The sequence below is a fragment of the Procambarus clarkii genome, chromosome 57 (assembly GCF_040958095.1).
Source record: "Procambarus clarkii isolate CNS0578487 chromosome 57, FALCON_Pclarkii_2.0, whole genome shotgun sequence".
NCBI classification, from domain to species: Eukaryota; Metazoa; Arthropoda; class Malacostraca; order Decapoda; family Cambaridae; genus Procambarus; species Procambarus clarkii.
Window position 1 is genome coordinate 15,171,381 of NC_091206.1, and position 26,134 is coordinate 15,197,514.

General features: G+C 43.7%; 1 protein-coding gene across 1 annotated transcript in view; it reads right to left on the reverse strand.

The window, feature by feature from the left end:
- LOC123745012 (uncharacterized) overlaps positions 1–26,134 on the reverse strand; it is a 206,025-nt gene that overhangs the window by 143,913 nt on the left and 35,978 nt on the right. The window contains exon 2 of the mRNA XM_069306324.1: positions 10,420–11,783. Coding sequence (XP_069162425.1) covers positions 10,420–10,639 — 220 coding nt within the window. The 5' untranslated portion in view covers positions 10,640–11,783. The remainder of the gene's footprint in view (positions 1–10,419; positions 11,784–26,134) is intronic.

Consider the following 26,134-nt stretch of genomic DNA (forward strand, 5'->3'; position numbering starts at 1 on the left):
ACACCACAAGGTGTCTGCAGGTGTCACAAGACGTCAATCATCGTGGTAAGACCAGAAATAGATTAAGGTCTCTTCTCCAGTAATTCACTTTTATCTCCCTCAGTCATCGCTCCTCTGTCACCTGCGCTAATCTTCCTCCTCCTTCCATCTTTCACTGAACTGCTCGTCATCTTCGTCTTCAAGTAATAAGGTAGGTCCTCCTCCTCTCGAACTTCTACCTCCAGTTTCCCCCTTCGCTTTCTCCTATTTCCAAATAACTAAAGAGTCTGTAGAACTGAAACGTCTTTATTCGAGAGAAGGAGATATAAAAAGAGAAACATAAATTAAGAGAGATATATAAAAAGAGGAATATAAATTAAGAGAGATATATAAAAAGAGAAATATAAATTAAGTGAGATATATAAAAAGAGAAATAGAGAAAGTAAAAGCAAGAACACGAGAGAGAGAGAGAGAGAGAGAGAGAGAGAGAGAGAGAGAGAGAGAAAGCGGGAAGCAGACGAAGAGGTCAGACTCTCAAATAAATAAATAAAACGCCATCGTCCCAGAAGAGCCAACCTGATCATCGACGCAGCAACACCACATCTTAGTCTTCTTACAAGCAGTTCAGCTACCTGCTGGAGGAATTGCCTTAACCTGAAGGGTTCCCTTAACCTGAAGGGTTGCCTTAACCTGAAGGACTGATATTTCCATGACCTAGTCCGTGTCAACACTTCCATGCAGGTCAAGGGCGCCAGAATCATCTCAGGTACACATTACACATCTTGGTTAGTGAGGAATGTTACCTTAAGGAGATGGGACCCCGAAGGAAAGGAGAGTGAAGAGGCAAGAGGGTGTGGGGAGGGGTATTAATTGAGGGGACTGAATGAGGGTGAGATATAGAGTGAGAGGACTGAATGAGGGTGAGATACAGAGTGAGGGGACTGAGTGAGGGAAACTAGTCAGGGTACAGGGTGATGGTACAGAATGAAGGCGCCAAATTCGAGATGATATTTATGTTAGTTATGAATAAATGTATAATATGGATCAATTTGTTCTACTCGTATTATTTGCGTATAATTATTCATATGATCATTTGACTACGTCCTCGGTTGTTTGAATATTCTTGTACACACACACCACACACACACACACACACACACACACACACACACACACACACACACACACACACACACACACACACACACACACACACACTTTGTGCTCACTACTCTGCTTTCTTCCAAGAATTCCTATACGACAGACGGTCTTGGATGCCTCTATTGTCATACACCCTCGCCCTATCATGGCAGCCTTAGTGCCCATGGATGCTGCACTCCTTCCCCGACCATCTCCTCCTCCTGCCCTTTTCTTCCTCTTCTTCTCCTTCTCCTCCTCCACACCACACGCAGAACCTCAGCTGAAGGACCTCACAGTATAACTTCCAGGATATTGCAAGTGAAGATATATTCCTCGAGGAACTGGCTTTCGTGGGTGCTAAATGAGGCCACTCCCTCTTGGGAGAGTCTTATGAGGTCACAAAATGAAGGAAGAGGATGACAAACTCTCCTCTGCTGTCTTCCTTCCTTCCCTCCTTCCTTCGTCTCCTAATGCACAGTGGGTGCAAAATAAATTCTTAAACTGCTCTCTGGAAATTGTAGTGTTGGAGGACGTAGTAACGTGGAAATGCCTTCAAACCGTTTGAAGGAAGTGTGTCTTGAATAATCTTAAAGGTTGTTTTAATTTTCGTTTAGATCTTCATGGTTTTGATGTTAAGATTAATGAATACATTCTTCATCAAATACTCCACATGGCACGACTGTTGCAGAGAACTCGTAAAGTGGAGTAGAGACATTAAAAGAGCAAATGCGTTTATCGGAGAGAGAAAGACAGACAGACAGACAGACAGACAGACAGACAGACAGACAGACAGACAGACAGCCAGACAGGGAAACAGATAGACAAAGAGAGAGGAAATATGACCACAAAGGTTAGATCGATAGTTCTAGCACGAATCATGTCAATATTTCTATTTCCTTCTTTATTTGGGAAAAAGTTGATAAATAAATTTGTTAAAATTCGTTTTATAATTTGCACGTGGGTGATGCGTATTGCTAAAGTACACGTTTCGCTGAAGCTCCCAACATCACCTACGAAGGCAGAGGGGAAAGTGAATTCAAATTAGCAATTTTGTTCATCATTCTCATTGGTCAGTTAAGGCAGTATGTGCATTGTGAGCTGACAGTTTTGGCTTGGTCTTGTACACGACTGGACATAAGCGTAAGCTTGTGGTTAAGAGTTCAGCGAACGTGTTTGACATGTAGTTCTTCAGCTATGTCAAATATCTAACACTCGTTATATCTGTCGATGTTTCTATGTTGTTGGTGAAAGCATCTTTCATGATGCCAGTTTTTGGAAACATGTTCTGCACTTGAGGCTTGAGACAACACACTCGGAGCCTGTCCGGGGCGCTAACAGAGGTGACTTAGGAATAATGAAGTAGTCGCCGGTGTGAATATCAGCTTGAGTTTACAGTTCTGCGTTTGATCCCACACTAATTTCACTTCCGGTGAGTGCAGTTGGATTATTGCACGGAGGAAAGGGATAGACAGGGTGGAGGGAAGGATTGAAGTTTAGCTGGAGGATTATGGTGGAGGGTTATGGTGGGGGGTTATGGTGGGGGTGGAGGGAGAGAGGGTCTGTTTATGTCTTAGAATTACATAAGAACTTTTAAGAACGTGTTAACGTTAATACGCAACAAATAACAAACATTTAATTCGTACACAGCTGATTCCTGGACATTCACGAACGCGAGTTCTCCTATTTATTGGTATGTATCCCTCAGTATGTCAACAGTGGAGCCTCGGAGCATCAGACGCGTGCTGGAGGTGGCTTAGTACACAGGTATTGGCAGGTAGTTATACCATCGCCCCTCCACAAGGTTACCGCTTTAATGAACGTCGATAATCTTGAAACATTTAGTGGATGGAAATGGGTGGTGGGTGCTGTTACTGGTAGTGATGGTGATGGTGGTGGTGATGGTGGTGATGGTGGTGGTGATGGTGGTGGTGATGGTGGTGGTGATGGTGGTGGTGATGGTGGTGGTGATGGTGGTGGTGATGGTGGTGGTGGTGGTGGTGGTGGTGGTGGTGAGGATGCTGCTTACCTGTGCTTACCTGTTAGTACTTAATTATTCGTGACTACAGGGAAATGAGGTCCAGCTTTTGGTACCCCACCAACTGGCACTGTTGTACCTGTTGCGCTATAATTGAACTCTTCTGGCACACCTAACACTGTTTATCTAACACTGTTCACCTAACACTGTCTACCTAACACTGACTACGAAAATGGGATCTAGCTTCTTAGCCCTAAATACTAGTCTTGTTTTCCCCTGTTATATTATACTTTTACTTTCCTTACATTCGAATTCTTTGTCGAATATGGCCTTGAACTTGGTGAAGGAGGTGGCTTTAGCACCTTCTTCTTTCAGTCCTTCCACTTGTTGACCATCCGTATAGGCTGCGAGAATTTCCATGCATTTTTTCTATTCATTTGCATTTCTAAAGTCCTCCTATTTTCCTATTTTCCTGTCCTTCTTTCTCTCAATTTAAAAATGCTGTAGTTATTCAGCTTGTCTATTTCGGTCAGTATCTTGTATTCTGTGATCATATCCATATTTTTTTTTACTCTAGAATAGTAATGTATAGTTTCCAAAATCTATTTTCATAGCTTAAACCTCATAATTATTTTGAAATTTTGTTTTGCTTCACAAAGTAAGGATTCCAGGCCGGTGCTGCGTAAAATGGCTTGACAAAGTCCTTATTTAGGTTATTATGTTGCCATTTATAGATTGTAAAGCTACCGATGTTGCTTTGTATAAATGTTCCTCTTTTCTTGGGATTCCTTCGTAAATCATCCTGTCATTTCCAGCTCCCTTACCTTGCATTTGGGTGGATTTAATTCTAGCAGCTATTTGTGAGCTAAGAGGATGAGGCGAGGAGTCGAATTGACGTAGCGTAACAATTAATCTCCTTACGGATCTCTTCTACGGAGGTAGAATGGGACATTGTAGATGAGACCATTCATCAATGATGTATCCATGAGCATGGGAGCATGGAGAGGTACAGGGAACGAGAGACTACACGCCAATATTGTACCCATGATGATAGATGGGGGAGGACATGTGACACAAGACCAACGTTTAAGAGTTCGTGTGATCCAGAGTCACATATAAATTGGATAATTTTATCCTAAATTGCGGAAATGTGAATGTGTTCGGGAAGCTCAATAAAGAGGTCTCGATCGTGTTGTCCACTAGTGGGAGGGTAAACACATACATATAAACACAGGATAACAAACACGGACATCTTAAATCAGGATAACAAACACGAACATCTTAACACAGGATAACAAACACGTATATCTAAAGTTGGTGACAGAGAAGGCGGAGTGAATATGATTATATTTTGTGTTATATTTTGTGCGTGTGTTTGTGTCTAGCTTCGTGTGTGTTGTGGCTGTGTATCTTTATGTGTGTGTGTGTGTTGTGGCTGTGTATCTTTATGTGTGTGTGTGTGTTGTGGCTGTGTATCTTTATGTGTGTGTGTGTGTTGTGGCTGTGTATCTTTATGTGTGTGTGTGTGTTGTGGCTGTGTATCTTTATGTGTGTGTGTGTGTTGCGGCTGTGTATCTTTATGTGTGTGTGTGTGTTGTGGCTGTGTATCTTTATGTGTGTGTGTGTGTTGTGGCTGTGTATCTTTATGTGTGTGTGTGTGTTGTGGCTGTGTATCTTTATGTGTGTGTGTGTGTTGTGGCTGTGTATCTTTATGTGTGTGTGTGTGTTGTGGCTGTGTATCTTTATGTGTGTGTGTGTTGTGGCTGTGTATCTTTATGTGTGTGTGTGTGTTGTGGCTGTGTATCTTTATGTGTGTGTGTGTGTTGTGGCTGTGTATCGGTGTGTGTTTTTTGTCTGTGTAACTTCGTGTGTGTCGAGTCTATGTATCCTCCTGTGTATTGTTGTGTTGTACCCTTATGTCCAAGTATCTCATGTGTGTTTTGTTTATGTTCGAACGTGTATGTCGTATTAATATATCCATTTGTGTGTTATGTATGTGTATTATTGTGTGTGTAAGTCCATGTATCTTGAGTATGTGTACCGTCATGCATGATACGTTTATGTATGATCGCGTGCGATGAATCTACGTATCCTCGTGTGGGCTTCTCTTAGCTAAGATACAACTTTATCAGGAAGTTGTATCTTAAAGCTGAGATTTTATTTTTTGGCTCTAAGGAACGTCAAGTTTGCTTCGAGGCGTAGAGTGGGGGCCCTTAGCGAGTTTTGCTGTGTGTGTGTGTGTGTGTGTGTGTGTGTGTGTGTGTGTGTGTGTGTGTGTGTGTACTCACCTAATTGTGCTTGCGGGGGTTGAGCTTTGGCTCTTTGGTCCCGCCTCTCAACCGTCAATCAACAGGTGTACAGATTCCTGAGCCTACTGTGCTCTATCATATCTACATTTGAAACTGTGTATGGAGTCAGCCTCCACCACATCACTTCCTAATGCATTCCATTTGTCAACCACTCTGACACAAAAAAAGTTCTTTCTAATAACTGTGGCTCATTTGGGGACTCAGTTTCCACCTGTGTCCCCCTAATGCGTGTGCCCATTGTGTTAAATAGCCTGTCTTTATCTACCCTATCAATTCCCTTGAGAATCTTGAATGTGGTGATCATGTCTCCCCTAACTCTTCTGCCTTCCAACGAAGTGAGGTTTAATTCCCGTAGCCTCTCCTCGTAGCTCATACCTCTCAGCTCGGGTACTAGTCTGGTGGCAAACCTTTGAACCTTTTCCAGTTTGATCTTATCCTTGACTTGATATGGACTCCATGTTGGGGCTGCATACTCCAGGATTGGCCTGACATATGTTGTATACAAAGTTCTGAATGATTCCTTACACAAGTTTCTGAATGCCGTTCTTATGTTGGCCAGCCTGGCATATGCCGCTGATGTTATCCTCTTGATATGGGCTGCAGGGGACAGGTCTGACGTGATATCAACCCCAAGTCTTTTTCTCTCTCAGACTCTTGAAGAATTTTATCTCCCAGATGATACCTTGTATCTGGCCTCCTGCTCCCTACACCTATCTTCATTACATTACATTTACTTGTGTTAAACTCTAACAACCATTTGTTCGACCATTCCTTCCGCTTGTCTAGGTCTTCTTGTGTGTGTGTGTATGCGTGTGTGTGTGTGTGTGTGTGTGTGTGTGTGTGTGTGTGTGTGTGTGTGTGTGTGTGTGTGTGTGTGTGTGTGTGTGTGTGTTTACTAGTTGTGTTTACTAGTTGTGTTTTTGCGGGGGTTGAGCTTTGCTCTTTCGGCCCGCCTCTCAACTGTCAATCAACTATTTACTAACTGTGTGTGTGTGTGTGTGTGTGTGTGTGTGTGTGTGTGTGTGTGTGAGTGAGGGGAGCTAGAGTGTGGGTGTGTGTTCTGGAGGCGAGAGTTTCAGCAGCTCGGCGTCTCCACATTCCTCCACCAAAGTTTCTGGGTTAGGACGCTCCGGCTCCTCACACCGGCTCACCCAAGTGTGTAACGCAGGTCCAACTATGTGTGTGTGTGTGTGACGCCACCCTGCAGCCGCGCTCCACTCTACCGTCAAGCTGAATTACGAATAACTAATACCTAATTGGCTGTAATAAGATGATCAATGGCACTGCCTCTGTCCTCTCTCTCTCTCTCTCTCTCTCTCTCTCTCTCTCTCTCTCTCTCTCTCTCTCTCTCTCTCTCTCTCTCTCTCTCTCTCTCTCTCTCTCTCTTTCTGAACTTCTCTTTAAAAGAGAATGTCTGTTTATTGGCTTGTCTTTGCGTATGTTTCTTTGTTTCTTTGCTATGCTTGAGGCCAGAGGCTTTGGGATAGCCTCACCAAACTTTGCAAGTCGACTGGTTTTTGTTGGGAGATCGTCATAGGTAGATGAGGTCTCCCCGTGACACCCCTGTTGTATAAAATGACAAATTATTATAATTTTCAATCTCGTACCGTACTGCATCCTCACTAAGACTCATCCACAATATTATTTTCTTCAGGTTGATTAAATGGTACTTTGTCTCATGCTGTTTATTTCTTGATGAAAACTGTGTATATTGTAGCAGAGAAGTTTGTGATAGGTAAGGAAGATGGTGAAGAGCAAGGAACGTAATGAAAGACAGAGAGGGCGGTGAGAGAGAGAGAGAGAGAGAGAGAGAGAGAGAGAGAGAGAGAGAGAGAGAGAGAGAGAGAGAGAGGTTGGAATAGGTAGGGAAGGTGGTGATAGGCAGTGCATCTTAACCTATGGTCACACTGGGCAGGTGCCAGGGTGGCCCCCCTCCCACGATTCTAGGCCCCCCCCCTGCTGCCATATTGTTCATGAGAGATCTCTTGACAGAGATGGAAAGAGATCCCAGGCCTTTCCAGCGGGAAAGGCCTGGGATTAAAATCCCCTTTCAAATTATGTTTATTATGTAAATAATTGATGCAGAACTCTCTGGTGGAAATCCTGCACTTTAGTGGCCGGGTGGGACATATCATCTGAGTAGAGGGGCCCCCCAGTGTCCATTGTTTGAGTAGAGAGGCCCCCAGTGTCCATTGTTTGAGTAGAGAGGCCCCCAGTGTCCATTGTTTGAGTAGAGAGGCCCCCAGTGTCCATTGTTTGAGTAGAGAGGCCCCCAGTGTCCATTGTTTGAGTAGAGAGGCCCCCAGTGTCCATTGTTTGAGTAGAGAGGCCCCCAGTGTCCATTGTTTGAGTAGAGGGGCCCCCCAGTGTCCATTGTTTGAGTAGAGGGGCCCCCAGTGACCATTGTTTGAGTAGGAGGGCCCAGTGCCCATTGTTTGAGTAGGAGGGCCCAGTGCCCATTGTTTGAGTAGGAGGGCCCAGTGCCCATTGTTTGAGTAGGGGAGCCCCAGTGCCCATTATTTGAGTAGAGGGGCCTATTATCACATTCAGAGAAGTAAGTCATCAGAGCTTCTACATATAACAAGCGAGGTTTCACAAGAGTTATTGCAGGAACTAAATTTGTTATCGACGATTACAGACGAAGCACATATAATGACGAGGATTAATACCGTGTTCTGCGTGTTAGTGGCTTTACGCACTGTAGTTATCTTGCTTATTAATCCTCCACTGTTCACGTAATGTATGTATGAATGTATGTACTCTTGTTAACTAAAATATTATTATTATTATTAAGTTGTCGAAGTCAATGCACAGTTTTAAATGTAAATATGATAAGAAAATCGAATGGAAATGAGTCTGAACTAATGGGGTCCCGCCAAACACACAACGAAACTACGACGTTGCTACAACGTTCGAATAGATTTTAGTAACACCTAACAAGTTATAACAACCAATATAGCAAGTTGTAAGAACGTTCTAATACGTCATAAACACGTTAAGCCAAGATGTAACAACTTTATTACAAGTTGTAACAAGCGGAAAATAGAGACAGTTTCGGTTTGTGTTTCCAGGGGTTCGACCTAGCAAACACTACTAGGTTCGTTCAAGCAGGTGAGCACACCTACATAAACACTGATAGAGAAGGAGGAAAAACCTGCCCACCTCTCGTCTGGGCCGCTGGCGGAGGAGCACACTGTGGCACTCCGGCCCCAAGTGGCAATCAGTGTGGCACTTGTCCCCGTCGTCAGATATACACTGGTGGACGTAAAAATTCGGTCGATTGAGTCTGAGATAGATGGCTGGAGGGTTTGATGGTGTGTGTGTGTGGGAGAGGGAGAGTAGAGGGCGATGGGGAAGAGGGTGTGGAAGATTGAGATGTTGTAGGAGGGGAGAAGGAAAAGGTTGAGGAATAGTGAAGGGAATGAAAGATTCCCTTCCCTAGTGAAGGGAATGGAAGATTCCCTTCCCTAGTGAAGGGAATGGAAGATTCCCTTCCCTAGTGAAGGGAATGGAAGATTCCCTTCCATTCCTTATTTCAGTGGAAGATTGATACTCAACTACTGATATATTCTCCTCATAATATTAGTGTGTCTATGAACCTAGTTGTGCTTCTGGGGGTTGAGCTCTGCTCTTTCGGCCCGACTCTCTACTACCAATCACTCAACTGCTACTAACTACTAACTAATTTTTCCCCCACACACAATCCTTCCCCCCAGGAAGCAGCCCGTAACGGCTATCTAATTCCCAGGTACCTATTTACTGCTAGGTAAACGAGGCATCAGTCTGAAAGAAACTCTGCCCATTTGTCTCTGCCTAGTCCGGGAATCGAACCCGGGCCACAGGATTACGAGTCCCGCGTGCTGTCCACTCAGGTACCAGACCCCGATTTTCTTATCATATTTGCATATAAAACCGTGCATTGAATTAATTGACTTCGACAACTTAATAATGATAACAACAATAATAATAAATAATAATATTATTATTTAAGTTAACTAGAGTACATACATTCATTCATACATTATATGAACAGTGGAGGAGTAATAGGCAGGATAAGTACAGTGTTTAAAGCCACTCATATGAATGTGTGTGTGTGTGAGTGAGTGAGTGTGTGTGTGTGTGTGTGTGTGTGTGTGTACTCACCTATATGTACTCACCTATATGTACTCACCTATATGTGCTTGCAGGATCGAGCATTGACTCTTGGATCCCGCCTTTCTAGCTATCGGTTGTTTACAGCAATGACTCCTGTCCCATTTCCCTATCATACCTAGTTTTAAAAGTATGAATAGTATTTGCTTCCACAACCTGTTCCCCAAGTGCATTCCATTTTTCTACTACTCTCACGCTAAAAGAAAACTTCCTAACATCTCTGTGACTCATCTGAGTTTCCAGTTTCCACCCATGTCCCCTCGTTCTGTTATTATTACGTGTGAACATTTGATCTATTTCCACTTTGTCAATTCCCCTGAGTATTTTATATGTCCCTATCATATCTCCTCTCTCCCTTCTTTTCTCTAGTGTCGTAAGGTAATGTGTGTGTGTGTGTGTGTGTGTGTGTGTGTGTGTGTGTGTGTGTGTGTGTGTGTGTGTGTGTATGTGTATTGATGGACAAACAACCTCATCCTTCAACTGGGACCCAGCAACCTCCATCCCTCGTCTCCTGAAGGAGTACCTGCTGGCGAGATTCAACCGCCCAGCAAAGTAGGCGCTGCATTCAACTTTTTCTAAACCCCGGATCGAGTCTTTGAAGCCAAACACTTGAACCAGTTCACAAACTATTGAAAGTACGTTTTCTTTTGCCATGGCTTTATATTGGTAGTATATAGAGGCGCAGGATTGCTGCCCTATTGAAAAGAACAAATATAATTGAAAGTAGCGGTAATGTACACAGCTTATCTGTTCTCTGAAGGATGTGGCAGAGATAGATAGAGATAGATAAATTAATAAGAATAGGATATAAACGGGTAATGTACCTGAGACAGCTCACATAAATTCTTCAGCACCACCACTGACCTTTGCTGGTGGAGGCGACGGGGCTCCGGGAGGTGGAAGGCACCCCGGCGGAGGCGGCAGAGGGGGCCAAAGAGGTGGCCGAGCCTGGCGACTTGGCCCGTGCTGATCCTGGTCGACCCTGCAGCTGGATGTTGGCCGCCCTCTGCTGCTGGTTCCTCCGCTGCAACCGCCGGGTGGAGTTGCGGTGACACATTGTTCCTCGTCGCACCAACATGGACATCTCCTGTTCAGTCTAATGTTCACGCCTCAACACAGAGAGTGGGAGGTCTCCTATATACCGTGGGGTTCAGTGTTCAACAAAGAGAGCAGGATATAGCCTTTGTATCGTAAAGGTTTAACACCGAGAATGACATATATCCTGTTTAGTGTTGTGTTGAAGGCTTAGCACGCAGAACGGTATATGTTCTGTTCTGAATAAAAGGACAACCTTGTTCTAGCTTCTAGTGGTGTGTGACGGTCAGAAAATTACGGAACCCTAAGAATGCTCTTGCTAGAAGAGATAAGAGTTAAGAGTGCCCTGATTGTGAATGCCCCAAGATGCCCCGATCTTATCTTGTGCCGAAGACGTCACCCAATATATATGGGGCCTATTCCTCTTTTAGTAAAGAAACTAAACCTTGTATGTAAAAGCAACCAGATCTTGTATGTACTGATGTCAATAGATGCCTGAGATTAAATAACCATGATGCTAAAGACTTCTTGGAAGATGTTATCAGACGCTGGATTGTACTGCTGTTTAATTGTGTTTCTATCTGTCCTTTACACAGGTAATTTTAATCACTATTTATTTTAAATTGTCTTGAATTCAGCAAAAATATTTCTTCAGCAATAACACAATAATTAAGGCATCGATGGCAGCTCAAAGTCATATTATCAGCAGAGAACAGTCTTCTCTTCGCTGCTCCGGATCTAACAGTGTAGAGCTTGTTTCTAAGTTCAACGGTCCGGATCTTACACAGTGTCGAGCTTGTTTCTAAGTTCAACGGTCCGGATCTTACACAGTGTAGAGCTTGTTTCTAAGTTCAACGCTCCGGATCTAACAGTGTGTAGAGCTTGTTTCTAAGTTCAACGCTCCGGATCTAACAGTGTGTAGAGCTTGTTTCTAAGTTCAACGCTCCGGATCTTACACAGTGTAGAGCTTGTTTCTAAGTTCAACGCTCCGGATCTAACACAGTGTCGAGCTTGTTTCTAAGTTCAACGCTCCGGATCTAACACAGTGTAGAGCTTGTTTCTAAGTTCAACGCTGCGGATCTAACACAGCACAGAACACTGTACTCCCATCACCGTCATAAAACACAACAGGGACGTGTTCCCCTCGTCAGATGGAGTGCAGCTGAAGAACCCCGAGCCACAACTCCGCCTTCCTGTAGGAGAGATAAACACAGCCTTTGAAATATGTTTGCCTTAGCCTTACAAGATAATTATTATTCTTAATCTAATACATTTTTATCATAGAAGATATATTCCCTGCCCGACACGCTATGCGTGTTAGTGGCTTTGCATGAATGTAAAAATACCAATCATATGTAATCTCACCAAGCCATTGTACCTTCTTGCATATAAAAATTATTATTATTATTATCATTCAGGGATAGGAAACGTTGAGGTTAAGGTCTGCTGAATTAATATATTTATAATAAGCAGTGAGTTTATCCTTGATTATCTAAGAAATGCAAAACAAGACGTCATCTATAATCAGTTTTCTCGCGAAAGTAACCAGTCTACAGGGTTAGGCAACCTTGTATTAAAGCTGGTTAGTCAACCAGTCAACTGCACTGTGTAAACTATGTCCTGATGAGAGACTGGATGGTTATGGTCATCCTCTGTGTCTAGCCAATAGGCAGCAGGCTAGAGAGTGTCCCCCTCCAGTGAGTGCCAGCTGTTGAACACCTGTGAGTGGTAGCGACAGCGTACTTGAGTTACCAGATGGAATTGTCTATCCAATTAGCACAAATCGTTGAATACCTGTGATTGGCGGAGACAACGCACCTGAGTTACCTGATGGGGAATTACTGGAGTTGCCACCAACTACTACGCCAGGCCTGCTGGCACTCAGAGCCACCTGCTGCTACACGGCCGGAACCCGTCCAGGTGGCGCCATGCAGTGTCAGGCGAGCCACCTACAGTGTCAGGCGAGCCACCTACAGTGTCAGGCGAGCCACCAAGTGTCAGGCGAGCCACCTGTAGGTCGGTGATGGTGGTGCTTGATGCAAGATGGTATACTGTGTACATCAAATTGTACCAGAAAACCATTTGCCTCAAAGCACTTTTATATGACACACGAAACACAATTGATGTCGCCAGAAACTCTCCAGGTGTGATTTAAAGTATTGTGATGACCTGCAACACCTGTGGTGGTGACTTAGTGGTGTACACCAGATCTCTCTATTTACAAGTCTTGTTTTCTGTTATTGGAAGCCTCGAGGCCAAGCTCATTCTCCAGCGGAAGCTCGAGACTTGAAGTTAATCCTCCAGAGTGAAGCATTTAGCTTAAACCTACTCCTCGTGGAGGTTTTTATTGCAAATGAATGCAATCTAAGTGACTTTCCTTCTAACTTCTCTTTGTTGTATAAGTCGAAATATATTTTTGCAATGAGAATTATTGTAATCATTTGGGGTTAGTCAGCAGGTGAAGGGTTAACACCTGTCGAGGGAACTGATGTTTAAGATCTATTTGAAAAATGATTAGAATGCAAATCTGTCGGGGGAGATATATTTCTAGTTTTTTTTATTAGGTTCAATCTGGCATAGTTGTGTGTGTTTGACTGCAATACCCTCTCTCTCTCTCTCTCTCTCTCTCTCTCTCTCTCTCTCTCTCTCTCTCTCTCTCTCTCTCTCTCTCTCTCTCTCTCTCTCTCTCTCTCTCTCTCGCCCCCCCCCTCTCTCTCTCTCTCTCTCTCTCTCTCTCTCTCTCTCTCTCTCTCTCTCTCTCTCTCTCTCTCTCTCTCGCCCCCCCCCCCCTCTCTCTCTCTCTCTCTCTCTCTCTCTCTCTCTCTCTCTCTCTCTCTCTCTCTCTCTCTCTCTCTCTCTCTCTCTCTCTTTCTCTCTCTCTCTCTCTCTCTCTCTCTCTCTCTTTCTCTCTCTCTCTCTCTCTCTCTCTCTCTCTCTCTCTCTCTCTCTCTCTCTCTCTCTCTCTCTCTCTCTCTCTCTCCCTCCCTCCCTCCCTCCCTCCCTCCCTCCCTCCCTCCCTCCCCCCCCTCACACATGCACTTTAAGACACACTCCAGGTCTTCCACGCACAGCATAACAACGCACTCATTATCTCAGCTACTTTTCGATGACCACATCTTATCCACCGTCCGTCGACCCCATCAGGAGATACCCCCAGCGTGTACAAGTATCTGTAAAGCATCTTTAAAAACCCAACAGAAGACGATCGGAATATATATTCATCAGATCAAATTGTCATCCAAAGGCCCATACCATATTAGAAAAAAATATAACACTGCATCATAAATAAAAATTAGTTTAAACTTAACTGCTCTAAGCACGTTTTACTTACATCTCTAATGTGTCAATATGAGCCTTATTCACTCGTGGAGATAAGACGCTATTTCCCCTGCTCCATCATTATTTATCTATTCTCCAAGTCCTCTCTATCACTGAAGCGTCTTGTATTGAAGGAGCCTAAGGTGTCCCTTCAAGCATGAACGGTATCAGGTCTCCAGGGGTTCTGTGTGCCACAGTGGCTTTATCTGTGCCACAGTGGCTTTATCTGTGTCACAGTGGCTTTATCTGTGTCACAGTGGCTTTATCTGTCCCACAGTGGCTTTATCTGTGCCACAGTGGCTTCAGCTTTATCGTATTGACTTTTCTCTATGCTACTGTGATTTTCTTTGTACCTCAGGTGGTTAATCTGTACTATAGTGGCTTTATCTATGTCAGGGTGGATTTGTCAGTGCCAAAGTGACTTTATCTGTCCGACAGTGGCTTTATCTGTCCAACAGTGGCTTTATCTGTCCGACAGTGGCTTTATCTGTCCGACAGTGGCTTTATCTGTCCGACAGTGGCTTTATCTGTCCGACAGTGGCTTTATCTTTACCACAGTGACGTTCTTTGTGCCACAGTGGTTTATTTATTTTATTTATTAAGCCATACTGACTTTATTTGTGTCATGCGCGCGCGCATACACACACGCACACATATACACACATATACACACATATACACAAGCCCACAATCAGACACTCCCAATTCTTAAAATATACATTTTCAATTAACAAAAATTTCTACCTAAATTCTAATTAATTTTCATTTTATTTACGACTTTCGCCCTCTCCTTCAGTTCCCTCCTTATATTATTAACGAGTCCAGGTAGTGTATTTCTGAGAAATAAAAAGTTAAAAAAACGACAGGAAACTTGAAAAACAGTAGACAGAGGAAAGAATAGAAAGGAAACAGGAGAGGAAACGGGGACAAAAAACGTTGAGAAAAAAGTTGAAAAGAAAATGATAAGTTTAGAAACGGAATCTTATCTGTTGGAAAGGCGAAAATAAATGGGCAATGGGAGGAGATAATATGAAGGAAGAGATAAGAGGAAACGAAGAAAGGATGAAGTAACCAGTGAAGAATGAAGAAACAATGAGAGGAGACTTCTATACCGAGGTAACCCGTTCTCAATTACAATTATTACTTAACCTATACCTATAATAGGTTAAGTAATAATTGTAATTACGAAGCAATAAGATGGTTAACATACTAAGAAGGTTAGGTAAGATCGGTGTTTTCTATGAAGCCTTTCAAGGTAAACTAGTATGTTTAGTATGTCACATATGCACATATTTAATAAGTCAATATTGACTATACGAAAGTGCGAGAACGGGTTGACTGAGGACCCCCCCCCCCACAGACCTCTCCTCATTCACAGGCTCACAGCATCTCCCACATACCAGCATGGGAGTCTGTCATTTATCACCTCCCACCATTTATTCTTTCCACAAAATTTTTTGTTTACAAAAAATGTCTTTCATTTCCATATGACTCCATAATTTCCTTATTGCTAATTTTTATCATCAAGAAAAACAGGAAATAAAAGGCTTCTTTGCCCATCCTTGTGAAGAAATATATATACATATTTCATATATATAAATAGAGCTCTCTATATATAGCAATAAAAGAAGAGAGCTGTGGCTCTGCAGGGTAAGAGTCCTGGGCGGGTCATAGAGTTCATAGAGTTATATTTAGTTCGTATGTATTCAGCAGTCTCTTTTGTAAACATATATTATTGAATGTGACAGACAGGGTTATGAAAGGCAGAATTCGTATGGTTACAAGTTTTTCTGCTGCTCGAACTATAGCCAGGAATGAGGCGAAGGTGAAGTATATTATATGTTTCATTGTGTTGAGAGAGAGAGAGAGAGAGAGAGAGAGAGAGAGAGAGAGAGAGAGAGCTCCAGGTATACCCCACAAAAGTATATAAATAAAACAGACAAAACAAACAATACATCAAACTTTCCTCAACATATTAATAAAACTGCAACTGGAAACTTTTGGATTGAAGGAAGAAGAAGAAGTGCTTGAATTAGAGCTCCTTATGTTACAATGAATTTTATTATATTTTTTCATCCCTGTTCATTTATTTCGCTAACTCGTAGCGAAAGTGTAGCTCGCAACGCTCATAGGAACACACGCGCGTGCACCAGTCTACTCTCCAGAGCAAACCACACTCAAAGACACACACTCAACAAATATACACAGACACACACTCAACAAATACACATAGACACACACTCAAATGCACTCAGACACACACTCAAATGCACTCAGACACACACTCAAATGCACTCAGACACACACTCAACAAATACTTTCGGGATTATATACCTGCTCAGTTTATAAGTAGTCACTGTTGACCCTGTAGAGATGACAGTGACGAAGGGGACTGTCAGCCGGTCTATCTTTCCTACTCACTGTCAGTGTGTATATTACTTTATTTTTTTCTATCTACCTGTCTCCTTGTTGTATTTATTTCTAACTTTATTGTATTTTGGCTTCTCATTTTAAAGTTGTAAAAATATATATATATATATATATATATATATATATATATATATATATATATATATATATATATATATATATATATATATATATATATATATATACATCAGCAAGTTGGACGTCTTCTTCGTAGATTGCCAACACTTCCGACATCAGTCAAAGGAAAGAGCTGACTGTCTACTACAAGAGCAAGAGTCCGCCACCTTGCTCATGAAGAACTCTCTTGTCACCAGCAGAAACTCTTTGAAAGAGACGAATGTTGTTTATGTCTTCACTTGCCTACTTGGGGACTGTCAACCCCAACCATCTCTTTATATAAACAAGACAATAACATCACTTTCAAGGCGCCTCACAATGCACAAACAACACAACTTGGTACAAAAACATATCTTTATTTCTTATGTTTCGCTTCACTTCAGAAGGTAGTTGAAAAATTAACACTACAAAGTTCATTTGTACAGTTTTATTTAGGCCTAATACTAAGAGATATGGTTCGTTGACCCTGTCAACATTTTCAAAGGCAGAACTATATGTGAAGAAGCACGTGGGTCAGTAGAAAAGCTGCAGTGGACCTATTGGCCCATAACAATAACCCCTAAACCCCTAAAACCCCTAAACCCCTAGGGGTTCGGAACCCTAAAAATAAGACCAACTGTTTTGCATTTATAAACAGATAAAACTCTGCAGATTCGGCGGCCCCAGTTACAGCTCCACAGACTTCATGGATGTCGCCATGGTAGCCGACGTCTTTTAAACGGGGAAAATTGAGCCGCCCCGACCAGCCTTTGACAGTCCTCTACCACACACCAGTCACCCTATAAAGTCTAATGCGACTAGCCCTAAGCGAATGAGCTCCAACCCTGGCAGACAAGCAAATAAGCAGACAGACATTCTATATTATAGATATGGATATATTACTCCTTATCCATCTTCCTCTCATATCTCCCTTCCTGTTTATCCACTTCTTATCTTTCCTGTCCCACCCTCTATCTATATTTACCCCCGTAACCCTTCTTGTTCTTCCTTCCTCCTCTTCTCTCCTTGTTCTTGTATTCCTATAATACAACCACAGCTTCAGGCACCGACCCAGACACAGAGAACAGTGTTAAATATCAACCCTCGCCTCTGCGCCTGGAGGGTGACCTCCCCCCCATACAAGGGCAGCTGTAATTGGCTTCATGGTGCCATGTTGGAGTGCCGAACGTAACCACTCTCTCTCACTCAGACACATGCACGCATAAACAAGGCAAAGAGCCACGTTGAGGTCTGTGGAGAGTGCATTAGACTGCTAATTATTCTGCAAAATGGGAATGTGTGTGTGTGTGTGTGTGTGTGTGTGTGTGTGTGTGTGTGTGTGTGTGTGTGTGTGTGTGTGTGTGTGTGTGTGTGTGTTGGGAGATGAGGTTGGGGAATGTATGGGGGAGACGGGGTGGGGTTGGGGGGTTGGTGATGGTATATGGGTGCGGAGATGGTGGGGGATGGAAGGTTGGTATTGTATGTAGAATGTATAGAGGAGGAAGAGGGGGGATGTGTAGGTGGTGAATGGGTGTGTGTGTGTGTATAGAGTGAAGAGCCAGCACCCCACACATGATACACACCCACACGCAACCCACACCCACTCACACATGCACTCTAAACTCGGAAATGCATCATGAAACCATTCTCGAAACATTAACTTGGTTGCATAATCCTAAAATCATTTTATCATTCAGTCACGCACACGCCAGCAAAATATGTTCTGTGTTATGAGAGGCTTTCTGATTGGTGCAACAAATGTCAGAGGCGTGTTAGTTTACGCTGAATAAATGTACTCTGAATGTTCATCAATTATGATTTCTCAGCTGTCTTTCCTTTAGTCATTATTAATAGTTGTGTCTACTTCAATTTTTAATTCTGTGTTGTCTGTTTATTTGTTATTCTATCTTTGTTTTTTAATAAAAAAATTAGATCTCATGAGGAATTGAAGTATATTAGTGATGGAGCTCCACAAAAAAGTTTATTTCTCTTTGTCTCTGTCTGTCTGTCTGTCTGTCTGTCTGTCTGTCTGTCTGTCTGTCTGTCTGTCTCTCTCTCTCTCTCTCTCTCTCTCTCTCTCTCTCTCTCTCCTCCCACGCCAGGAAACTGTGGACAGAAATTCCCATATCGTAAATGTATATTTTCTGTCGTTCAATACCGACCTCAGGAGACAGAGAGCGGCAGCATTATCAGAGGAGCTTACTAAATAAGCGGGCGCGCTCTCTCTCTCTCGTAGTTCATATCTTCGAGGTGTTCTCCTGTCAGATGGATATGCTGTGTGTGTGTGTGTGTGTGTGTGTGTGTGAGTGTGTGTGTGTGTGTGTGTGTGTGTGTGTGTGTGAGTGTGAGTGTGTGTGTGTGTGTGTGTGTGTGTGTGTGTATGTGTGTATGTGTGTGTGTGTGTGTGTGTGTGTGTGTGTGTGTGTGTGTGTGTGTGTGTGTGTGTGTGTGGGTTTGAGCAGCAGTAAAGGCGTTTTATCATCTATACGTAATATACATAAATTTTTCTTATCTAAGTCTTCAATAATAAGTAAAAACACGGAAGTCAGTCACGGTGTTAGAAAACAGCCTTTAATTACCCGGCAACTTTCCACCCTCTACTTGTCGTTGCAACAGGATTGTGGACAACTGGAAAAGGTCCCCTCTCCTAGTGGAAACAACTAACGGCACTGCTGTGTGTAGCCCAAACCCGAGGGGGCTACAACCTGTGTGTATAGTTGTAGACCTTTGGGTAATACCAGTGGGGAAAGTGGGGGAAGGAGCTGTCACTTTTATACCCAGATGTTGATCCAAGTTTGCGGCAGAAGAAGTGAGTCTAAGAGTCTCAACAACAGCCACAAAATCAGAACCTAAATTTTTTTCTTGTTTTTTCGTCGAAATAAAACACTCAAAATAGCTTCAGCTTTGTGTGTGTTTGTTTTGGTGCTTGGCTCAAGCCGACGAAGAACTACAAAGAGTAAATTCTAGAACTTGAATCATTATTTCCCCTCAAACGTTGAGGGGAAATAATGTTTTCAAACGTGTTTTCCCCTTATAAGCTGAGTCAAAGAACTGGGAATGTGAGAGACAGATAATAAAGCGGAATGTCTAACATACAAATAAGCTGCGACACAGACCAATATATAAACAGACAGACTGAGACACAGCAGAAAAGCTGCGACACAGACCAATATATAAACAGACAGACTGAGATAACAGCAGAAAAGCTGCGACACAGACCAATATATAGACAGAGCCAGCAGAGAAGCTGCGACACAGACAGTCAGTCAAGACAGAGACACAACAGACAAGCTGGGACACAGACCACAGAGAGCGGTGATATAGACATGAGTGTTTTTCTACCCCTGTGGTTACGAGTACAGCAGCGAATTTCCATTTATATTACCGTTGACATACATGATGTATTTTTTGTTGGGAAGATTTAAGTGTTCCTCTTAAGTGGATCTTTTAAGTGTGTGTGTGTGTGTGTGTGTGTGTGTGTGTGTGTGTGTGTGTGTGTGTGTGTGTGTGTGTGTGTGTGTTGTTTACACAAAATATAAGCCCATCAAAAGGGCTACAATACAAATAGTTTCTGAGGAACGTGGACGCTTGGAGTGCTTGTCTCCTGACCAGCTAATGGGGCCAGTGTTGACACTATCGCCCGAGGTGAGGATTAACCAGCCGGAATATCCCTCCCCATCCCTCCTGGGTCAGCCAAGCAATATCCTCCTCCTTCCCCCCATCCTGGTTAATTTGTGTTGAGGCAACACTAGTGGACACAGTCCGGTAAGAGAAGAGGGTCTTGGGGGAAGACGAACAGCGAAACACTATTTGCAACGAAATTGAGTATTGCAAGACTCACTACTTGCAACTATATTGAGTATTGCAAGACTTAGGACACAGCTAACCCACGTTCAGCTCTCATATTTACGTTGCTAGAGAGACGCTCAAAATTCACAAATATTCCAAATCCTAAATTAAGAGGGAAAACTTTAAATTCCAAGCTGATTACCTCCTCAGACTAATGCATAAATCACGCGAGACGCAAAAAATTAAACCAAATACCCGTTATTAGTTTCCTTTGACAGACAAAACAACACATTTTTGCAGGCGATGAGTCACAATAACGTGGCTGAAGTATGTTGACCAGACCACACGCTAGAAGGTGAAGGGACGACGACGTTTCGGTCCGTCCTACACCATTCTCAAGTCGATTGTGTCATCGACTTGAGAATGGTCCAGGACGGACCGAAACGTCGTCGTCCCTTCACTTTCTAGTGTGTGGTCTGGTTAACACAAATTCATTTTTGTTCTCAACAAACCATCAAGTAGGCGCAGTGTTCCTCTCTCATCCTGAGACTAACAGCAGTGGCACACCTAGGAAGCTGTCATTGGTAATTACTGAACTACAACATCTTCTAATTATGACAGCTAAACCAGCCACATCTCCTAAACCACTTGATCCAACACTTAAGCAACCAAAGCACTAAGGGAGTCGGTCGGCCGAGCGGACAGCACGCTGGACTTGTGATCCTTTAGTCCCGGGTTCGATCCCGGGCGCCAGCGAGAAACAATGGGCAGAGTTTCTTTCACCCTATGCCCCTGTTACCTAGCAGTAAAATAGGTACCTGGGTGTTAGTCAGCTGTCACGGCCTGCTTCCTGGGGGTGGAGGCCTGGTCGAGGCCGCGGAGACACTAAAGCCCCGAAATCATCTCAAGATAACCTCAAGATAGTATATTACCCCCACCAGAACATGAAGTGCGAGAAGGCGAAGGATGGAGAGAGAAAGGAAAGAGGAGGGAGGAATGCAAGAAGGAGATAGATGGAGGAAGAAATAGGGACGGGGAAGAATGGAAAAAAAGGAAGATAGCAGTGTAGAAGAAGGAAGGAAGGGGTATGGAGAGGGAGATAGAGTGAGGTAGTGAGGGAGGGCGAGTGAGGGAGAAGTGAGGAACAAGGAGGAAGGAGGTCATAGAGAAGCAGATGGAATCCTCCTCTCTGTCATCTTTAAGGAGCCAGAAGAATTAATCACGAGCGCATGTCACCCTCGCAGTATTCATCATCAAGGTCGAACTGATAATAATATCATGCACACCATCCGGCGCTCACGGGCCCCTTCGCTGTCTTCCAGGGCCCCTTCGCTGTCTTCCAGGGCCCCTCGCTGTCTTCCAGGGCCCCTTCGCTGTCTTCCAGGCCCCCTCGCTGTCTTCCAGGCCCCCTCGCTGTCTTCCAGGGCCCCTCGCTGTCTTCCAGGGCCCCTCGCTGTCTTCCAGGGCCCCTTCGCTGTCTTCCAGGGGCCCCTTCGCTGTCTTCCAGGGCCCCTTCGCTGTCTTCCAGGGCCCTTCGCTGTATTCCAGGACCCCTTCGCTGTCTTCCAGGGCCCCTTCGCTGTCTTCCAGGGCCCCTTCGCTGTCTTCCAGGGCCCCTTCGCTGTCTTCCAGGGCCCCTTCGCTGTCTTCCAGGGCCCCTAGCTGTCTTCCAGGGCCCCTTCGCTGTCTTCCAGGGCCCCTTCGCTGTCTTCCAGGGCCCCTTCGCTGTCTTCCAGGGGCCCCTTCGCTGTCTTCCAGGGCCCCTTCGCTGTCTTCCAGGGCCCCTCGCTGTCTTCCAGGGCCCCTCGCTGTCTTTCAGGGCCCCTCGCTGTCTTCCAAGGCCCCTTCGCTGTCTTCCAGGGGCCCCTCGCTGTCTTCCAGGGGCCCCTCGCTGTCTTCCAGGGGCCCCCTCGCTGTCTTCCAGGGCCCCTCGCTGTCTTCCAGGGCCCCTCGCTGTCTTCCAGGGCCCCTCGCTGTCTTCCAGGGCCCCTCGCTGTCTTCCAGGCCCCCTCGCTGTCTTCCAGGCCCCCTCGCTGTCTTCCAGGCCCCCTCGCTGTCTTCCAGGCCCCCTCGCTGTCTTCCAGGGCCCCTCGCTGTCTTCCAGGGGCCCTCGCTGTCTTCCATGGCCCCTAGAGCTCGAAGGGCTCTAAGTTTTCCGCCTCTGTCGCCTCAAGGGGCTCTATATTTACCACTGTCAAAATGCCTATAAAGTCCTTCATTGCCCTATTGTTCAATGGGGCTCTATAAATTTTCCACGACAGTATTGCTGTAGAGGCAACTGAACCTTCTATAGTTGAAGAGCTCATGGGAAGTATAGTGTATAAAGTCTCTATTACTCACGGAGCTCTAAATCTTCCTGGATTTTATATGGCTCACAGAGCTTAAAGTGTTCACCAATTTGGTTGCCAGAGAGCTTAAATTGTTTATGGCTATTGGTGACAAAAGTCTTCAAGAGCAATAGAGCCCCATGAGAGTCTAAAGAGCACAGTGAATACAAATGTTAATCTGATCGAAACCTCTATATTCGCGAAGTAAATGAGTAACTTTATCCCTTAAATCCACAAAATCCACATTTGAGTACTCAACAATTATTTCAGGGCTTAAAACTCTTCAACAGCAGACAAGAGTTGTTAAAAGCGCATTTAAAAAAAAATGATTGAAAACTATTAAAAAAAAAGAGAAATGAACATAACAGCCTAAATATATATATATATATATATATATATATATATATATATATATATATATATATATATATATATATATATATATATATATATATATATATATATATATATAGATAACTCAGCTGTTCTCACCTGACCCAAGATGAGGACTCATCAGAATATCATAATTGGATCAAACAACGTCCCTATCCTCATTAAAAAATAGGTAACTGACCTGACCTATTTTCTTTGCTGTCGTCTGCTATTAGTTCAACTATTTTCCTGCTAAAGATGGAGGAAAAAAGGTTTACATAAAGGGGTAGCGTTCGGGATATGCAGTCCACGGATCTGGGTTCGATTCCCGGCCGAGGCAGAAACAAATGGACAGAGATTTGTTCGTCTGATGTGTCTGTTTATCGAGCAGTAAATAGGTACCTGGGAGTTGGTCAGCTGTTGTGGGCTGCATCCTGAGGATATGTGTGTGTGTGTGTGTGTGTGTGTATGTGTGTGTGTGTGTGTGTGTGTGTGTGTGTGTGTGTGTGTGTGTGTGTGTGTGTGTGTGTGTGTGTGTGAGCAAAACACACACACACACACACACACACACACACACACACACACACACACACACACACACACACACACACGAATAAGCCGATCCGTCAAAGTCGTTGTATCACATTACATCTCTTCACGGAATCACGCACCAAGTTCAAGGCTTCACCCGCTCAAAAGAACCACGAATTAAGCTCCCGGATTCAGCCTCGCCGAGCCACGAGCTGAGCCTATTGATCACGCCTGTGTTCCTATAGACACTCACCTAATCCGTTTATCAATGGCGTTCGTCCAGAGTGCCGCATGTGTTCGCGAGGCCAAGACTTGGCCTCCATAACATTCTTCCCACGATCGAACGATTTATTCACCCGAAAATACGTTTAATCCCACTGTAAGGAGCTCCAATACGGAATAATTTATTCAAATTACAAAGAATTTGTTCCTCTTGATGAGTAAATTGATCAAATAAAGATTTACTCAAAGTGTGAAACAAAAAATATTTACACGATAATTACATAATAATGTAAATAAATCTTTTTGAGTGGAATTAATTCGATCCGACGATGAAGAATTTATTCCGATCATGATATTCGTTTCCTATGGTAAGGGATATGATCCCAACGTCAAAGATCAATGTCCCATGTACGGAGGTTTTGTTCAGCTGGTTAATCTACACTCAGAGGAGCTTTCCCCAGCGCTTAAGCAGCAGCTGGACTCTGTGAATACGCCTACTCTTCTGTTATTGATTTTTCTCACCAGATCTTCCTCAACCAGGACCCCTGAGCCTCTCTCTCTCTCTCTCTCTCTCTCTCTCTCTCTCTCTCTCTCTCTCTCTCTCTCTCTCTCTCTCTCTCTCTCTCTCTCTCTCTCTCTCTCTCTCTTTTGTTGGTCTCTCCTACAGGTGCCTCTTACCTGATGCTTTCTCGCACACACAGACCTCTTTAACCCGTTCCTTTGTCGCCTGTTGCTCTTACACCTACCAACCCCACCTGTTGCTCTCACACACACACACTCCTGCCACCTGTTACTCACGCACCTGTTGCTCTCTCACACACACCTCTCATCTATAGTTTTCTAATATTTGTTTTCCAGATATTCACATCTCTCTCTCTCCTTATCTATCGATCTACCTATCTATATTTCCCTTCGATGGCCTTTATCTCTAAAGCAATTAGGGATAGGTACCCATCCTATATACCAGGAACTACTGCCAAAAATGTTGATACAAACTGGATCCTGCCAATAGAGGAACAATTCAGACATAACCAGACAGAGTTCAATGCTAGAATAGCAACCTCATTTTTGACCTGACAAGGGGAGATGAAAGTGACAATTACCTTTCACGTGTAATTGATTATCTTTTTTTTTTTTGGCCACAGCAATTATGTAAATTGATTAATTAGTGAAATGGAGAACGATATTGGGGAGTATATTATGGCTCTTCAATGACGATAGGTGCACCAAACTATGAAATAATGATTTTTAGTGGAGACTTTATTTGTAATATTTGATTCGTTAATCTAATCAGGTCCTTGACGTCACGACAGGCTCTTGAGGTCACGACGTCAGTGACTAACCTTGAGCGCTGAAGTTTTGTTCATGATTTGGCAACAAGAAGAGTGTCACTCAAGTGTTGGATGAAGTTATATACTGGAGAGAGAGAGAGAGAGAGAGAGAGAGAGAGAGAGAGAGAGAGAGAGAGAGAGAGAGAGAGAGAGAGAGAGAGAGAGAGAGAGAGAGAGAGGCAGACAGACATACAGACGGATAGGTAGAGATACCTTTCGAAGTTTCTTTCTTTCCATTAAGATTGCCTTGTATAAGGGAAGGGGGAGGGGGTTGTGTCAATAATTCCATCTTCCAGTAATCAAAGATGCTTGGTAAAATGTTGAAAATTATTTGCTTTGAAATTAACCAAAGTAAAGCAATTCGGATTTCAATCTTTCCCGTCACAGAACATCAAAAGCATAGCAAACAAGGAGACATTCCCTAGCACTGTCTCCCTCCCTTTCTCTCTCACTCACTCCCTCCCTCTCTCCCTCCCTTCCTCTTTCCCTCCCTCTATTGCCCCTAATTTCCTTCTCATCTTCAATTCCTCCCTCTCTCAATTGATCCAAAAATAACTTCCTCTCGCCCTCTAATTTCTCCAACCTCAATAGCTCTCTTGCCCAGTATTTTCCTCTCTCTCTATCTCTCTCTCTCTCTCTCTCTCTCTCTCTCTCTCTCTCTCTCTCTCTCTCTCTCTCTCTCTCTCTCTCTCTCTCTCTCTCTCTCTCTCTCTCTCTCTTTCTCTCACACTCTCTCTCTCACTCTCTCTCTCTCTCTCTCTCTCTCTCTCTCTCTCTCTCTCTCTCTCTCTCTCTCTCTCTCTCTCTCTCTCTCTCTCTCTCTCTCTCTCTCTCTCTCATTTCATGCCTGCTTCCTTCCTTCCTTGTCTTGTTTCCTCACTCATTTGTTCTCTTCTTCATACTGCTTCTTTAAAGAGAGAAATTTAATTTAAATTAAAAGAATATTATTGAGCGCAACATGTGTTTCTCTCTTGCTGTAGTTGATGCAGTTGATCAAAACGTAGTTGATGATCGCAACTAGATTGCATGACGCCTAACCTGAGACAGTCATATAACGAGAACAACAAGTACAAGTGATGAATTTGGCATCTTAAGTATGAAGTTTGACTCTTCATTTTAACGTGGAGA